At 37.1% G+C, this 17715-nt stretch overlaps 1 protein-coding gene across 6 annotated transcripts in view; it reads right to left on the bottom strand.

The window, feature by feature from the left end:
* LOC149552460 (Rab3 GTPase-activating protein catalytic subunit) overlaps window positions 1–17715 on the bottom strand; it is a 184730-nt gene that overhangs the window by 114939 nt on the left and 52076 nt on the right. For all 6 annotated transcript variants that reach the window (XM_089788023.1, XM_089788026.1, XM_089788025.1 and 3 more), the window contains exons 5-6: window positions 11724–11827; window positions 125–324 (exon numbers count right to left, since the gene is read on the bottom strand). In XM_089788023.1, coding sequence (XP_089644149.1) covers window positions 125–324; window positions 11724–11827 — 304 coding nt within the window. The remainder of the gene's footprint in view (window positions 1–124; window positions 325–11723; window positions 11828–17715) is intronic.

The raw sequence follows: 17715 nt of genomic DNA, 5'->3' as shown, positions 1-17715 counted from the left end.
CTGCATATCTATCGCAGATGATTAGAATCACCAACAAAACTAAAATTTATGGCAAAGGATGGTGTGCTCTTGGGGATAAGATTTGGGAGTTTTTAAAGAGAAGACCCATAACTCAAAATTATACCTGTCTCAAATAAAGACCAAAGCAAGGAATGATTTGTTCTATCTGCATTTTGTTGTGATCTCACCCTTTCGTCCTTGTCCAGCAGGGATAACACTTTGATAGAAGCAAAACTGGGCACAAAACCAGACCGGTCATTTCCTTGCATGGAATCCTTATTTAATGCTGCTAAATCCTTCATTGATTTAAAACTGCGCCCCATTCTGTAAAAGCATAAAAATAATTTATTATAACTAGGATGCCCGTGTTTAAGGCAATTGAGTCAAGATGAGACTCAAGTTAACAAAAAATGCAATGAACTAAGAAGCATAAGAAATATTAAAAACAGCCAATAAGAAGTAAACAGATGAGTTTTTTTTTTTTTCAAATAATTACTTCATTAGTCCTTGGCCCTAATGCTAATTGGAAATTTGTTCCTTTACAAGTTACCTTGCGACTTAAAACTGCAGTTAAGGATCTCTGATAACAGAAAACAATCATGGACACCTTGTCCTTCATGCTAAACAAACTCACTGCCTTTATCACTATAATTCATGATGGTAAGATTTATTTTATGGCATATGATAGTGATTTTGTTATGGTTAATCAATTTGTATTAAACAAGGGAGATGAAAGATCCTTATATAGATTTACAAAGACAATGTTTCTGAAAGAAACAATCGTGAACTAAAGACAAGAATAGAAACTACCTAATAACTAAAGACTAACTAAGATGACCATTAAAGGAACTTTAAAATTTTCTATTACCCTACCTTAATGGTCATCATCTAACTACCTTGCAAAAGACTGTGATGGAGCCTAGATTCTCACAAAATTTAGTCTTCATTTGTGAAGACATGTTGGAGATCAATATCCCATCTTCAGATCATAACAAGGATTACTCACCTCAAACAAGAGCTTGTTTACAGATTCCTATTTGAACACTATGCAGATGTGAAATTTGCATGCAGCATTGAAATATACAGAGAATTAGTATGTTGAAAAAACATAAACAGCCATATAGGGATTATAGTATGCGTTCTCATGGCAGACATTATGAGATATTATGTGCCTCTTAATCTATTAGGTCTGATCTATCACAAAGGATATCTTGAAGACTGATATCAATTATAGAAGACATGAATTCAGAGACCAGTGTATTTAGAGAGACAGCCATATAAGAAAAGCCTTCAGCAGCACAAGACACAATTAAACAATGGTGATAGTTCTGTTGGCAGGTATCAGTAAGGATGAGTCTCATGAGAGCAGAAGAAAGGGAGTATTAAATGTTATCTTTGGTCAAGATTATCATAGATGAGGAAGATCAGAAACTGAGCAAACACTTATCACCAGAGTTGATATACGAGCCTCAGGAGAATGTTTAAAGGTTGCCTCTATCTGGAGTGGACAAATTGTGGTGCCCAGGTTTCTGCCAAGATATAGCAGATAAAGAGAAGGCATAGATAAAAGAAAAGAAAAAGCCACTAAAATTCAACTTGTCATTGTTCAGGCTTGTTAATAATCTGCAGCATGCACAAGAAAATGTTAACAATGTATCGTGCAGGCAATCATGTCCTGTAGAATGAAGCATAGGTAGCAGTTAGTAAATGATTTCTTTATCATCCAATTCAAGGGATGGTAAAGTGATGGTGCAAATGATTTTCTGAACTGGGCTATTTGTGGCAATGAAAGTAATAAGAGCGCTGCCAATTGTATACAGATTTCACGCTCCAGTAACAGCATACAAAGTGACATATATCAAACAAAACATATCAGATTTGTGGCAAATAAAGGAGTCTTCAGATATTATGAGTACAATAACACTAAAGTGCAACAGAGCATAAATATTATCTAAGACCAAGCCCGATACAAGAAATGAACAAACAAAGAGTTATAGTGATGAACAACATGAATACATTTCTATTATTGATAGCTAGTAAGCATGATAACCCATGTCATATATGAGGAGCGTCCAATAGAATGAAACACTGCAGTCAATATTATCTAAGACCAAGCCCGATACAAGAAATGAACAAACAAAGAGTTATAGTGATGAACAACATGAATACATTTCTATTATTGATAGCTAGTAAGCATGATAACCCATGTCATATATGAGGAGCGTCCAATAGAATGAAACACTGCAGTCCCAGTCAGAGTAACAAGACATTGATATGTGAGAGTATGGTCAAATCGACTGGTGGAGAAAAGATATGCCAAATGTAGACAGCAGCAAAGCACAAGTGCAATGAAAATATTCGGTTTTCCATCCAATACAAAGGCGTTGTATTGTATGAACCGGCAGGAAGGAAGGAAACCCCAATGTCATAATCGGAAATCATCTTTTCATTCATGACAATTATATATAGCGGAAATATCAGTTGAAGGAGCCCTCTCGCTGCCATGAAATTCTTCCATGTGCCATGAGATCTTAGTTTCTATGTCCTCCCAAACCACCAAAGAAAAGAATTTGGAATAGTATTATTATTCATTAATTATCTAATAATGCTCTGTGTTATTGCAGATGAACGTGTGTTCAGCAGAACCATGGCAGAATCTCCGGATTTCTCAGTAGAACAAAAATCACCCAGGATAGCGGAAGAGGATGTTCGCAAGAGGCAAATAAAATATATTGATTCGTGGAATATGTGTCTGGAGTCACCATCGCATTTCGACAAACTGGATAATCTTAGAAGAATCCCGTGACAGGAAGATGCGCTCAATTTTATCATGGCGGACAGCTCTATATGATGGAAAGGGTCAAATGATGCGGCACCCGAATATTAAAAGCACCCATGATAGTTATTCTATGAAAAGTTGCTATACATTCTAAATCATATCATATAGTTGCGATAAGCATTCCGAGAACGCTAACAAATAGCTACCAGTGGAACTGTCATTCGCAAAATATTAAAACATATGAACCCAATTAGTTATTTATTATGAAGGGTCACGTTGTTATAAGGAGAATTTAGTACCCTTTCATGGTTTATGAATATAGATGTAAAATCAAACAACAATTCATATTCATATATATTTTTCAAAAATTTAATACTATACATGCCCATTTGATGTATTATATTCTTTCATTGGCAAATGAATGGATTTTTTAACTAACCTTGTGGATTGTGGATTATTGAATAAATTTTTATGTGATTCTGGAATCAAATTACAGTGGAATGAGCGTCTCCAATGCAATTTTATTTTCGGCATGATCAGTAAGAAATATTTATTTTATTTGTATGAAGCTTTAGAGTTAAAATATTATATAATTTCGTCTTTTATAATTATTATTTTAATTTTATAAATAATTTATATGATAGATAAGTGTACATGATCAATTATAGCATTTTACATATTGAGAAATATTTAATTGTTTCCGAATCTATGTCCGGTTTGTCTCCCAACCACAGGAGTTAAAATACATTCTAAACTGTTTTACAATTCCATCCATATATTTGATCTGTTGCATCTTGATTACTAAGTTGTTTATAATTGATGTGCATAGAATTTTATCAAGTTGTACATTTTAAACTTATAATACTGACTCTATCGCCCTTCGACACTGGTCTTCATATTTTCCATAATTCGTAATCCATATGCTAGCAATTATTTCATATATTTCCTTTGAAGAGTTAATATATTCATCTGTTGCATTAATCTATACTTATTCTTATTTTAAAAACATTCATACAATCATTTCCTTTTATTCTTAATTCATAAATCGCAAGTTTGAAATTTTCAATAATTCTTGCCATTTTGAAAGGTTTCATAACATTTGCATTCTAATCAATCTGCTATAAGTGTCTTGGACCTAAGTGTTTCGTTCAGGATCAGGTGCACCCGCCTCAGCCTTGCAGAGCCAGATGTGCAGGGAATTTGGATCGCATCGATCAATCCCGTCAAGTTGGCCATAAGCGGTTGGATATCCCAGCATCTAGTTGGCAAGACTCGTAGGATTCCAATCTGCAGTTTTGGGAACCAACAAACCATACACGTCTTGTGATCATAAATTCTTCAAAGCATTTTTTTGTTGTTGAGACCCTCCCTAGATCTACAGAATGTTAATGACCAAAAGTAGCCAAAATCCGTCCCAAAAATATAGAGAAGGCCGCCACCTTCTTCAGAATGCTCTGAACAAGAGACAAGAATCTACCACTAACTTCGTCTCTGAGATGACTTTTCCACTAACCCTTCTAGAATTTGCAAAACTTTTGACCAAAAATCATCACAAAACACCCACCTTGATGTTGGATAACAGAGTTGTCCCTCCTTGTAGCCAAAGACAAACCGAGAACAACCATCATGATTTTGAGGAAAAATTAGCAAACACTCCAAAATTTCGCAAAAGAGAATGACGCTCCAAAACAGGCTATGAAAAGTCACAATATTTAAGGAAAAAATTGCCAAACCCAAGACTAAAAGTTAGTGCTTTTTTCCAGAAAAAAAGGGTAAAATCTCACAAAGGAATCTTACACAACTATACAAATTATACAATCTAGAAACAGTTTTTGAGCATAAAGTCGAAGAACCAAACAAATAGCTAGCACAAAATCCAAGACATGGATGAGCATACAAACCATCATCATAAGGAATAAAACAGTAAAACCTTTTTAGAATCCAAAGAGCCCTCCCTAACAAAAGCAAACCCTTAATTTTTAGGGAAAAAATATAATCCCAACATAATTGTTTTCAAAGGACAAAATTATTAAAACCCACTAGAAACTTTTAAAAGGAAAAAATTAATGAAAACTTACCACAGTTTTTTAAAGGGAAAAAATTATGCATAAAAAAATTAAAGGAAAAAAAATCAAAAAACCATCAAAAAAAATTCAAAGGAAATATTACAATAATAGATAAGTCGTCTATTATTAGTTAATGGTTATCTATTGTAAATATCTAATTAAGCTTTAGTTTGCTTTCGTTTTTTGCTTTCTTCATAATAGAATGTTTCTATTCTTTACGATCGTTTCCTAAGGAAACATCGTCTCATTCATTTGTATAAATTGACCATTTGGTCTCTATTAATAACAAGATAATATTTTCCAATTACTTCTGTAATATGGTATCAGAGCTAATACTTAAATTTATAATTTCTTCTTTGAAATTATTTCAGTCAATTTCTCTAAAACCTGCCTAGGGTTTTCTACCTGGAGAAATTCAAATCAAACTAATACAATCTTGAGCTAGGGTTTGAGGATCGAAAATCGTGCTTTGCTAAGGAGATCGCATAGAGAAATTGTGATCAAATCACACGTCTGTAACAGGCGATTTCTCAGCTCCTAGCATTCAAAAACCATGGCAATAACCAACAAGAGGGTCCTTTTTTTATGATGTTTTTCTGCTGACGGCTTTCACAACCACAAACTTGCATTTATAGTCGTTTGTGGAGTTAAATCCCCACATATTAAGCACCCTTCAATTTCATCTCAGCCTCTAGTCGACCTCTAAAACAAAAATCCAAACATTCTAATCTCAAATTGCCATTTTTTCTATTGTTTTTGACCTTCATGGCCACCGACTTGTTTTCTTGCTCAAAACCCTAATTTTTGGGTTCGAGAATAATTTTGGATTTCAAATTCTTGATGAGTTTTTCAAGAGCTCAACTAGATTGTCTGTTTTTTCTGGGTGACTCAATTTTCGTGCCTCAATTTTTGAGCCAGCGGATCTAGAAACCGACAGTATATTCCTTCTAATTTTTTCGAGCTCTCTTATGAGTCACTCTAATTTTTCTAAGTCTTCCATTTTTTGCCTCTAAGAACATGCCTTCACAGATTTTCACTACTTTTCATTGAAAAGCGTGCCATGGCATCTCTGACAAACATTCTACTCGAGCATAACTAAAAAATCAATGGTCGAAATTATGGCACCTGGAAGTAGCGGATCATCGCAATTTTTGAATATCAGAACACCGATCAACTTTTCCTGGGTGTTACGAAGCGTTTGACTTCTCCAAGTCTTGATCAAGATACATCGGATCTAAATAATCGAGAGGCAATTATGCTTCTCAAATTATCCGTGGCTAATGATCAGCTTTCTCAAATTCCATTCGACAAGACAATTGTCAAGATCTGGACACATCTCAAAGGTCTTCATGAGACTTCTGATAAAAGCAAAGCCTTCTTTTTGAAAAACACTCTATTTGCTATTGTTATGGATGAGTGCACCTCGCTCTAAGCACACCTAAATCAGATTCAAGAAATCCATAATCAGTTACTTGCCATCGATTGCAAGATGGAGGAAGAGGATATTGTGGTTATCAGTCTTCAAAGTTTACCAAAATCCTATGAGCATTTTATCAAGACTCTCAACATCACATCTTCTGGTGTTGATTTGAAGTTCACTAATCTCTGCACACTATTGCTTTAGCAAGATTAATGGAAACAATAGTTCGGTAGCAGCTCTAGTTCCACCTCCACAGAGCAAGCCTTTGTTGCGAAATCCTTTCAGAAGGATAAAGGCAAGTTTCAGCAACCATCTCAACAAAAGTCTTCTGCTCCAACATCAGATGGTTCTCGAAAGAAGACTATTCAATGCAACTACTGCCACAAGTTTAAACACATGAAAGTTGAATGTTGGAAACGCTTAGCTACACAGTCTAAGCAATCAAGATCACAGCCCAAAGCGAACAGTGCATAGCACACTGAGCGGGCTCTTTTACGCCTTCATGGCTAAAAGACCTACAGATCATGTGAAGTCATCTGCTTGGTACATTGATTCAGGTGCCTCTCGTCATTTCACTGACCACAGAGATTGGTTTACTAACTACCAACCTTATTCAGACTCTATTATTTTTAAAGGCGAAGAAGAGTACACGGTTGTTGGCAAAGGCAACATTCAAATTCAGTCTGTTGGGAGGAATTTCATATTCCTTGATGTGTACTACGTTCCAGGGATGGAACTAAATCTACTCTCAATCAACCAGTTGCTGCGACATTCTCTACACTTGACAGTCACCTTCAGTTCACATCAGTACACCATCATTGATTGGGTGACTAAGTCTATTGTTGCAGTGAGTCTTGAGGATCATGGTCTTTTCAGACTTACTTCTTCTAGTGATTCTCAGGACTTAGCTATGGCTACTCGACGGTCTTCTGTCAGCACACTTTGGCATCAGCGATATGGGCACTTAAATGTGCATTATCTCTCACAACTTGCTCAGGATGAGCTTGTTCTTGGCTTACCAGAGATTCAGACTCAACGGCTTGGAGTTTGTGATGCATGCCAAGATGGGAAGCAACATTGCACACCATTCACCAGTAGCCATTCATGGTGAGCTTCTCAGGTACTTCAACTTGTACATGCTGATATCTGCAGCCCTATGGCCACTCCTATTCTTGGGTTCAAGTATTTTCTGTTATTTGTTAATGATTTCAGTAGAAAAATGTGGGTATATTTCCTTAAAAAGAAATCAGATGCATTTCTTGTATTTCAGAAGTTTAAACCTTCAATTGAAAAAGAGTCTGAGAAATCTATTATTACTCTTAGATCAAACAATGGGGGAGAATTTTGTTCTAATTTTTTCTCCAATTTCTTGGATACACATGGCATCAAACACTAGTTAACCACACTCCACACACAACTACAGAACAATGTAGGTGAACATTGGAACAGGACAATCACCGAGATGGCTCAATCCATGCTCAAACACAGACATGTTCTGAAGCAGTTTTGGGCAAAAGCAGTTAATACTGCAATTTGTCTGTTGAACCGGTCACCCATAGTGGCGGTCAAAGGTAAAACTCCGGAAGAGGCCTAGTCAGGTCGCAAGCCTAGAATCAGTCACCTAAAGGTTTTTGGCTCCTTTGCTTTTGTTTGGATCCTTGATGCATCACGCACCAAGTTGGATGCCAAGAGTCAGAAACTCGTGCTTGTTGGATATAACAATCTTCACAAGGCCTACCGCCTAATCGATGTTGAGACATCTCGTCTCATCTACAATTGACATGTAGTCTTTGATGAGCAACGAGGACCATTCATGCCTATTTCTCTTGTTCCTAATCCAGCAAACCAGCCTATGATGGCTCATGATTTGGGAGTCCGGCTTCCATTACGTCCACTTGATGGAAGGGCTCCAATAGCTCCTGCAACTCCAGTTATTCCAGTGATACCTGTACAAACACCTCCAGCTTCTCCTGCAGGATAGATGCTTCAGTTTGATCCAAATTCTTCTAAGGAGGATCCTATTGATCAAGCATCTCCTGGTACTAATGTTGGTCATTCTCCTATCTAGCCTAAGTGGTGGGCTAAGGCACTTGCTGATCTTCATGATGGTGAGCTCATTGACGGGAGAACTGCTCAAAAAAAGAGAAAAACTACAGATTCTGTTAACTTTGCTCTCATGGCCAACATTCACAGTGTGTTTGAACCTCAAACATATTATAAGGCTAAAGGAATTCCAGAGTGGGAAAAGGCCATGACAACTGAACACCAGAGCCTACTAAAGAACAACACTTGGGTCCTTTCTGATCTTCCAGCACGGAAGAAACCCATTGGCTGCAAATGGGTCTACAAAATCAAATACAAATCGGATGGTACTTTGGATAAGTACAAAGCTCATTTACTGGCGAAGGGCTTTTATCAATGTCAGGGCATTGATTATGAGACCTTTGCTCCTACTACAAAGATGAGCACCATCAGATTAGTTCTAGCCATGGCAACACAGTTTGGCTGGAAGGTCCATCAGATGGACGTCAAGAGTGCTTTCCTAAATGGTGATCTCCATGAAGAAGTCTACATGACGTAGCCTCCTAGTTTCAAGGTTGTTGATAAAGACCATCAGGTTCTCAGATTGGTAAAAGCTCTCTATGGCTGAAGCAGGCCCTTTGGGCATGGTACATAAAGATTGATAAGTACCTCAATGATCAAGGCTTCAAGAGGAGTTCTTCAAACTCAAATCTGTACATCAAGACTACTAAAAACGACATCATCCTTCTAGTTATTTATGTGGATGATTTGATCATCACTGACAATTTGGTATCTTTGATTCAAAGAATCAAACAGAATTTATGCCAATCTTTTGATATGACTGACCTTGGGCTCATGCATTATTGCCTATGTGTTGAAATTTTACAACAATGTTCAGGTATATTCATCTCTCAGTCTAAATATGTCAGAGCCCTGTTAGACAAATTTCGTATGCAAGATTGCAAACCTGCATCTACACCTATGGAGTTATCAGCAAAGTCTGATTCTCCTTCCGTTGATGATACTACATACAGGCAACTAGTAGGCAACCTCATCTACCTCTCTGCTACTAGGCCTGATATCAACTTCGCAGTCAGCTATATTTCACGCTTTATGATAGCTCCTAAGGCTGATCATTGGATGGCAGCAAAGCGTGTGCTTCGTTATGTGAAGGGCACTTCAAATTATGGAAATTTGTACTCTCGAATTTCTAATCCTAAACTCAATGGGTTCACATAATCAGATTGGGCAGGCTCTACTGATGATAAAAAGTCAACGTCTGAATATGTGTTCAGTTTGGGATCCAGTGCAGTCACATGGACCAGTAAGAAGCAGCAGGCAGTTTCTCTCTCTTCTACAGAGGCCGAATACAGAGGGACTGTTAAAGTAGGATGTGAAGCTATTTGACTTTGTCGGATGCTTGGGGATATGCAGATGTCACTAGCAGAACCAACTACTTTTTTTGTTGATAACAAAGGCATTATCAAGTTAGCACAAAATCCATTCTTCCATGAACAAACCAAGCATATGGATGTTCACAATCATTACATATGACAGCTGGTTGAAGACGAGACTATAGATTTGCAATATGTTCCTACCACTGATCAGACTACAAACATTCTCACCAAGCCTCTTGGTCGTGATAAGTTTGTCAAATTCAAAGGACAGCTTGGTGTGATAGATAAATTAAGGGAGGGTATTACAAAAATAGATAAGTCGTCTATTATTAGTTAATGTTTATCTATTGTAAATATCTAATTAAGCTTTAGTTTGCTTTCGTTTTTTGCTTTCTCTAGAATAGAATGTCTGGTCTCTGTTAATAACAAGCAAATATTTTCCAACTACTTCCGTAATAGGAAAAAACTATACAATCCATAAAGAAAACCTTAATGCGGGAAAACACGAGACTTCACATGGTAAAACAGCACACACAAGCAACATGCAACTCACAAAAAGCACATACAAGTACATGCAACCCTCAAAAATCAAAGACTTTTGGTCAAACTAGGAAATTGAATGACCAAGCTCACAATTTTCAGCAAAAATCTTTGAAAATGAACCACAGAGTTTTCACAAAATACCTCGAACAATTTTTATTTTATAAATCGGAAAAAAAATCTTGACACAAAATTCAGATCAATAGAGGTTTGAACTTTTCTTTAAGAAATCAACAAGTTTTATGAAATCCCATTGACTCGCTCTAATACCATGTTATGGCAAATCGATGTTGTATCAACCAGAGGAGATGAAAGCTCCTTGTATAGATTTAAAAAGATGATGTTTCTCAAAAACAATTGTGAGCTAAAGACGAAAATAGAAACTACCTAGTAAACTAAAGACTAACTACGATGGTCATTAAAGAAATATTACAATATTCTAATAAATTGGCTGCACATTCCTCTACTATAATGATGCATCTAGGGATAACTAGACTCTAACTAATGTTGTTGAGCCTGATGATGATGATGATGATGATATCCCTTGTGCAACTTGTTATAGTAATTTCTCAAAACCCTTTGAATCATTGCCCATTGAAATGTTCAGTGAGGAACTTTGTGATACTTTCTTAAGTGATGAATATCCTTTATCCTCTCCTCCACATGATGTTGTTGATAGCCCCTTGTTCCATTATTATTTGGTTCATGATACTTCTAATGTACTTTCTTCTAGAGAACAAATGATAGAGGCATTTAATAGAAATGAAGATGCAACTTTACCTTCTTTCCATATACACAGTAATATATATTAACAAATACATTTGAAGATGCGGTGATTGGCAGAGAAAGGCAATGGTTAATTCATAGCATGATTATTTATTGTACCTTATTTTGCATCATTATGCACTTGTATCATGTGCGTTAATAGATTATTTTACTCTAGGCTCGGAAGCACACCGTTCGAGTGATTCTAGAAAAATTAATCTCTAAAGCCTGTGCCTTAGGGGTTGGGAGATCATATGGACTTATCTATGTACCATCTTACACCATCAAAAAGGCAAAAAAACACAAACCACATCTTGTAGTCTTCAACAGTCCTAAAGCAATTTTCATTATAATTGTACATTAACAGAAGAAAATAGAAAAATCAAACTCTTGGCTTTCCTCCTTTGTTACATATGACTAATCAAAAACAAACCCGATTGCATAATGATGAATAAAATATCATGTGCACACAAACAGCATTAAGTAAACCATACATTGAGGATACTAAATGTAAAACTGTTAAAAATTAATGCTTGATACATATAATAATCAAATGTATTTATTGTCTCTTCTTGCTAGAAAGGCACATGAAATCAACAATTCAAACAAATAGCTTTTGAAACAATAGAGATGAAGCCTACCACACAAATGGAAATTTATTAAGCATGAGAACATTTATACTCATACATTATAGTAATCTATTAAATATATGTGACATACAAGGAAAATCTTACTGAGTAGCCGAAGCCAATTGTCTGACAACTAATGTTGGGGGAATGGAGACCATAGCGAAGGCCTTAACATAAGCATCTTCTTCTGCAGGATCCTTTTGTGGGCTCTAGAAAACAACCAACAAAACTACTTTCATAAGTTTATATGTTTACATAACTCGGTAGTGTGAATTGTTAAACTATTGATATGAGAATGATTCTTAAATTTCAAATAGGATGAGTAACAAAGTAAGTAAAAGTAACATGCATGTATGATTTAGTTGTGAAACAGAAATAATGCGTAGCAAAGAGAACACTGAGAATAAGATTATGCATATGGATTAAGAGGTATATCATGCTACAGCATCAGAAAAATGCTCATATAATCAGTCAATGCTACTAATTTAATGAAAGATGAATAACAACATTGATATTTAATCAAAAGACATTCAAGTGAAATTTATTACACTGTCATGTCACTCTTTGATTAAAGAGAAATTCTTCCAACAGAATTTCCTTTCCTCAAAATTCCCCTCTACCTTCCTTGGATTTTCGATTACAACACTACTTGCTTTGAATTTTCAAACATCATCATGTGGAATCAAAAAATTCATTTCTATCTTATCCTTGCTTGTTTTCATCCTTAAACTTCACCCTCACTTCTAGGTCGGGAATTTGGATTTTAGGTGGAAATGAAGCATGCCTAGGTCAAAAATTACATTTTTGGTGGAAATGGCATCAAGGGGAGCATAATTTCCACTTTTAGCTGGAATTCCTACTTGACTTGGGAAAAATATAACTTTTGTGCTAGGAATGTCTCCTTGCTAGGTTGGGATTCCACATTTTAGTTGGAAATGCGAAGGCTTAGGTCAAAAATTAGAGTTTTGGGTGGAAACCCACACAGTTCCTCCATTTTTCACCTTGAAATTAACTTGCACATTTCCCAGAGGACTTATCATTTGTCCTCTCTCTTTACTTAGCCCTTTGAAAGTTAGCATTTCCATTTTGGCATTTCCAACTCACACATGAATTGTGACTTTGAATGCCATCTGGATTTGACAAGACTTCCCAACTGGTAGGAGACTAAAAGACCCAAAATATTGCCAAGCTAAGCTGAAACTAACACCACCTATGACACACAAAGCCACTAAGAAAAGAAAAGAGGGGGTCCCATTTGCAATGGGGTGTATGTCTACAACACAACAGATCTCAAGGTGATAAATTTCGGCAATTTTATAGTAGGGTGTATGTTACAGTTAACTGGATTGTTTGATTCCTATTATGTGATAAAAGAATGGTGTGTTTTGTGGGCTAAAGAAAGCATGATGTATTTTGTATGATTAAAAAAACGTGTGGTATCTGTATAAGCCAACTTTGTTGTGTCATGTTTAGACTTGCAACTATGGTGTTCATCACTTTGTATATGAAGGGGTCGAGCGCACAGTTCCACATGGTTGGTTAGTTTTGATCACTATTTAGATGCATGATAGGATCGTTGTGGCACATCTTGGACAGTGTTTAAGGATCGCATATGTCTTCATTACTTATATGTTAATTGTCGTGATTTGTGAAAGTTGTAATATATGGTAATGGATGAGCTCTTTTTTAGCATAGAAAAGTGGTATTTGTACATATACCTTATATTTGTATTTGAATGTGATCCATCCATGCATTGGGCGGGATCTCTTATTCGTAACCATGTAAGAATTGTGAAATGTGCTGAATTTGAATTGTGTTTTGGAACAAAATAACATGATGGTGTGTATATCCTAATGTGTGCTTATGAAGGAAATATATGAATCAAGTACTTTTTTAAGTTTAGATTATGTGAATATATGGCAATCATTAGTATTGCTGTGTTCTTGGTGCTTGAATTTGGGATTGCACATGATTGCATGTCCTACTGTCACAATTTGGGCAGACAATGGATGCTTGCATGTGAATAGGTCATTTTTAGTAAAATGCATATGGATGTTTTGTGACTTTTAAGGATGACATAATGTAGTTTAACCTCTTTTGAGTTGGTTGTTTCAAACAATTCATTAGCAGCTCATAAATTAAAAAAGTTATGTCCTGTGTAGGCTGCTTTAGGCTTTAGTCCTCCACTTATTTTTGGGAATTTTTGCCTTGTCCATGGCCTATTTGTGAGGATATTTAGGTGTTGTGAGTCCATCCTTGGGTGTTTGTTTTAGGGCTTGAATGTGTTGGCAATAAAGTACTTGAGTGTAATGTCCCCATTGGTTGCCAGCATCAGAATTTCAGGGATTAGCCTAATATTGGATCCTTGTAGGCTAATGAGGATGGTTAGAAGGTCATTTGAGGATTGATTCACCTCCAACATTCAGCAATTTATGGATTTGGCCTTCTTTCAATGTCATTTGGACTCCACTTGCCATACTTACTATGTATAGTAAGTCAGGCGTAATAGAGATAGACCCTTTCTATTTTTAGAAAGTGTATTTGGTCACATGAGGAATTATGAGGAGAGATTCCTATTTCAGACAGCATGGCAATCAAACAAGTATTTCAAGAGATATTAAAGTTCAAGTGACTTAAGTGATTTATTTAAATATTTTAATGTTATAAAGTTATAAAGTAACTTAAGTGACTAAAAGACGAAACTAGCTTTTAATCCCACATTGCCTAGTTGTTTGTGGCTTGCCTCATATCGAAGTTATCAAAGCGTGGAGCTACATTGGGATTGATACAATGAATATATGTTATTATCCAAATCCTAATCGGTTGCTTGAATGTGACTGTGTCTTCTTAGGGACGAAAACCCTTAAGAAAGTTTGAGAAGCTGGACGTAGCCCCAGCCCTCTTGAACATTTCAACAACTGCAAGTAAGGAGTTCCAGATTATTACATTATATCAAAAGTCTGAGTTAATAAAGAAAGGCAGTATGTATTTCTTTGGTTATATCAGTTGGTGACAACGTATGATGAGATGGTTATTATATTCAGAGTTGCAAGATAGCAGCAGTAGACACCTATAGCAATTGCCAGATCATTTGAAGAAGAACGGTGGAGCTTGGGAGTAATTACATGTTAGAGGGGTGATGGTTCAGTAAGACCAGTCACATTTCTGCCCAGTCCGGTGTTCTACCCACACCTAATAGTCACAGTCGGATTACTGGTCTGATCACAGGAGTGTCACGTGAGAACAAAATATGTTCAAACACTTGCAGATGGTAGTTTCTAGATAGCGAGAGAGCCTGGGTTGTAGCAGTGATCAGTTGGACAGCGTGACAAGGGGTACATTGACTACAGTCGGGAGAGGACTTAACGTCACTGTCAGTCATCTTCAAATTTGCGTTAACTATAACTCGAGTGCAGACAGTTCCACACTTGTGGTCTTCAAGCTTGACTGAACACAATACAACACCAGTCAGGTTACACCACCTTGGGACGAGCTACTGTTCATATAAGCCATACATTTGGAGAAGTGCAAGAGATCAAATTGACCTACAGGTATTCACATTGTTCCAGGTTTCATCATTTCTTGTTTACCGTTTAAAAGACTATCATTAAATGTTTCAAATCATTCCTAAGGCCATATGAATGAGTTTAACTTTCTTTATTCAGCATCCACAACAGTAGACCATTCATGCAGTTAAATCTAATATTGTTTTAAGCAATGTCATTGTAAATGTTTCATTTTACTTTGTATGAAATCCTCTACCATTCTTGCTGCATTATTGGAAACCGAAATATTTCAATGGCATTATAACATAATACTTGGATTACAAACCAACTGTTTGACGAAATTCCACTAGTCCCAATTTGAACTCTTTGCTCAGAACAGTAGGGAATATTACAGTGGTATCAAAGCTGGTCTTCCTGCCAGCCTGTGGATTTATAACAAAGGAAAATTTTTATAAGGATTTATCAAAAACAGTTTAAGTTGATAGATGGAGATTGTGGAGTAAATTTTTAAGGAGTGTTTATGAAAGTAAAAGTTTGTTTGTGAATGCAGTAGTGCTATGAAATGGAGCATTGTTCAGTAGCAGGTACAGGAAAGAGGAAGTGAAACACGTACAAGACACTCAAATGGATCGTAATGAGAATGAACAAGGACGAGAAGTGAGGGAAACTTTGAAGGCTATTAGAGATGGGCAGAACAATATAGCCACTGCACTTTAGCAGCTTACAGGTACTATGCAGCAATTAGCTCTGCCTCACAGAGCAGCCCCGAGTCATCACAGTGGAGGTGGTAGTGTGGCAGGATGACCCCGAGCCGCTAGGGCCCCCACACGAAACACTAATAGGCCTTTGATGCTTGTTTCTAATGTAGAGGAAGAGGTAGCACCACTCGCAGCACCAAACTTACTAGCATATAACATTATGGCAATGTACGATGAATGGGATTTATTCTGTGATCCGGTTAAGCAAAATGTGTCCTTTGTTCAATACTTCAATCAAAAAAAGGAGAGCTTGTCAGATCCAGAGACAGTTGAGAGGACAGCGAGGTATGCGGTTTCTACCTTTACAAGGCTGACATTGAGATTGCAGGGAAGGAAACTTGAGTTTTCCTCGACAGGTGTCTATGATGCAAATGTACCTATCTTTAGTACGACACCTGCTAGTCCTATCTGTCATGTTGATGATGGACCCAGTTCACAGAGATCAGTAGATGTGTCAATACCCTTGGTAGATAGCAGCACTAAGCTTCAGCACGCTAAGGCCCCTAGAGTTGTTGCAATTAGTGCAAAGACAACTGATGCAGTTGTTACTATTGATACTTCAAGCTCTCTTGAGAAGGTAATTATTATTGGAGATTTGTATGGGGAGTTGTCATAGTGTTGCTCCAACGCAGGAAGCAGTTGCTTCCTCAGGTGGGACCGACGCATGTATGGAGTCACCCAGCTGTGATGCCGGTGATTTGCGTGTTACAACGAAGTCAGTAGATGTGGGTTTATGCTCTAGCATTATTGATTCACAGCCTGGCATAGAGTCATGTGTGCAGAGTCAAGTGACCACAGTTGAGACTCTATTAGGTGATGGGATGTAGACAGTGTGGATACCTCTGGTGATTTGTTGAATGATCTATGATTTGCACCACGTATGATACCCCTTGTCAGATATTGGGTGATGACTCTTATGAGATTTTGGATGAGTCCCGAAATCAATGTTTACAGGATCTTACTATTGAGGTGGAAGCTGAGACATGTGGGGAGATTGAGATTGCGAGGGCTTCTATTTCTTCAGAGGAGTTGTTTGAGGTACAAAGTAGTTGTATCTCAGATGCAAATTTGTGCAAGGACGATAGCACATGTCTGAGTGATCTTGTGGTGGAAACTTCTGATTTAGTTTCCTATCACAGTGCAGCTAGTGAGACACAAAGCTTGCATAGGAGTCAAGGATTACAAAGGCATCATGTGACTTATCAGCTGAAGGTGAGTGATGGTGACATTTATTAATCTCTTGATCATTATGATGCTATTCGACATAAGCTAGCTACATCTGGTTGGGGTCCTCCAATGTCAAATGAGCACGGTAATAGTAGTCTTTCCCTAGCAGAGGTTCATGCGCTTCGAGAAGCTATTAGAATCTTGAAGCATAGTTACTCTCTGTTAATTGATGACAGAGATTGCCTTCTGGAGTGGGGTAGCACTTACTATAAGGCATTGTTAGGGAAAGAGGAGGTGGTTGAGCTAACCCAGGACCTTGAGGTGACAGTGGACTCTCTTCAGTATACTCAGTTGGCTCTTCAGGAGTCATTGTCACAATTGGGTGAGGTTATCGTGGAGTTAGAACAGGTACAGTCAACACCAACCCCAGACACCGTTCAATTACATATTGTGGTTGGTGGTGAGTTTGCTTCTACAGTTGAGGATGTGGGACGTGATGATGTGGCGAACACATTCGTCTAGGATATGAGTGTAGTATGTACAGAGGAGGTGAGAGCATTAGTGGAGACGAACTCTCATGGTGATTTGCTTCCTTCTACTAGAAGTGAATCTATTTCTTTTCATACAGTTGGTAGCATTGGACAGTTGGCACTGTCACATTTTCAG

Source organism: Cupressus sempervirens, chromosome 6 (genome assembly GCF_028749045.1).
Source record: "Cupressus sempervirens isolate cs-2001-9-10 chromosome 6, ASM2874904v1, whole genome shotgun sequence".
NCBI classification, from domain to species: domain Eukaryota; kingdom Viridiplantae; phylum Streptophyta; class Pinopsida; order Cupressales; family Cupressaceae; genus Cupressus; species Cupressus sempervirens.
This window is presented reverse-complemented; position numbering and strand designations above follow the sequence as displayed.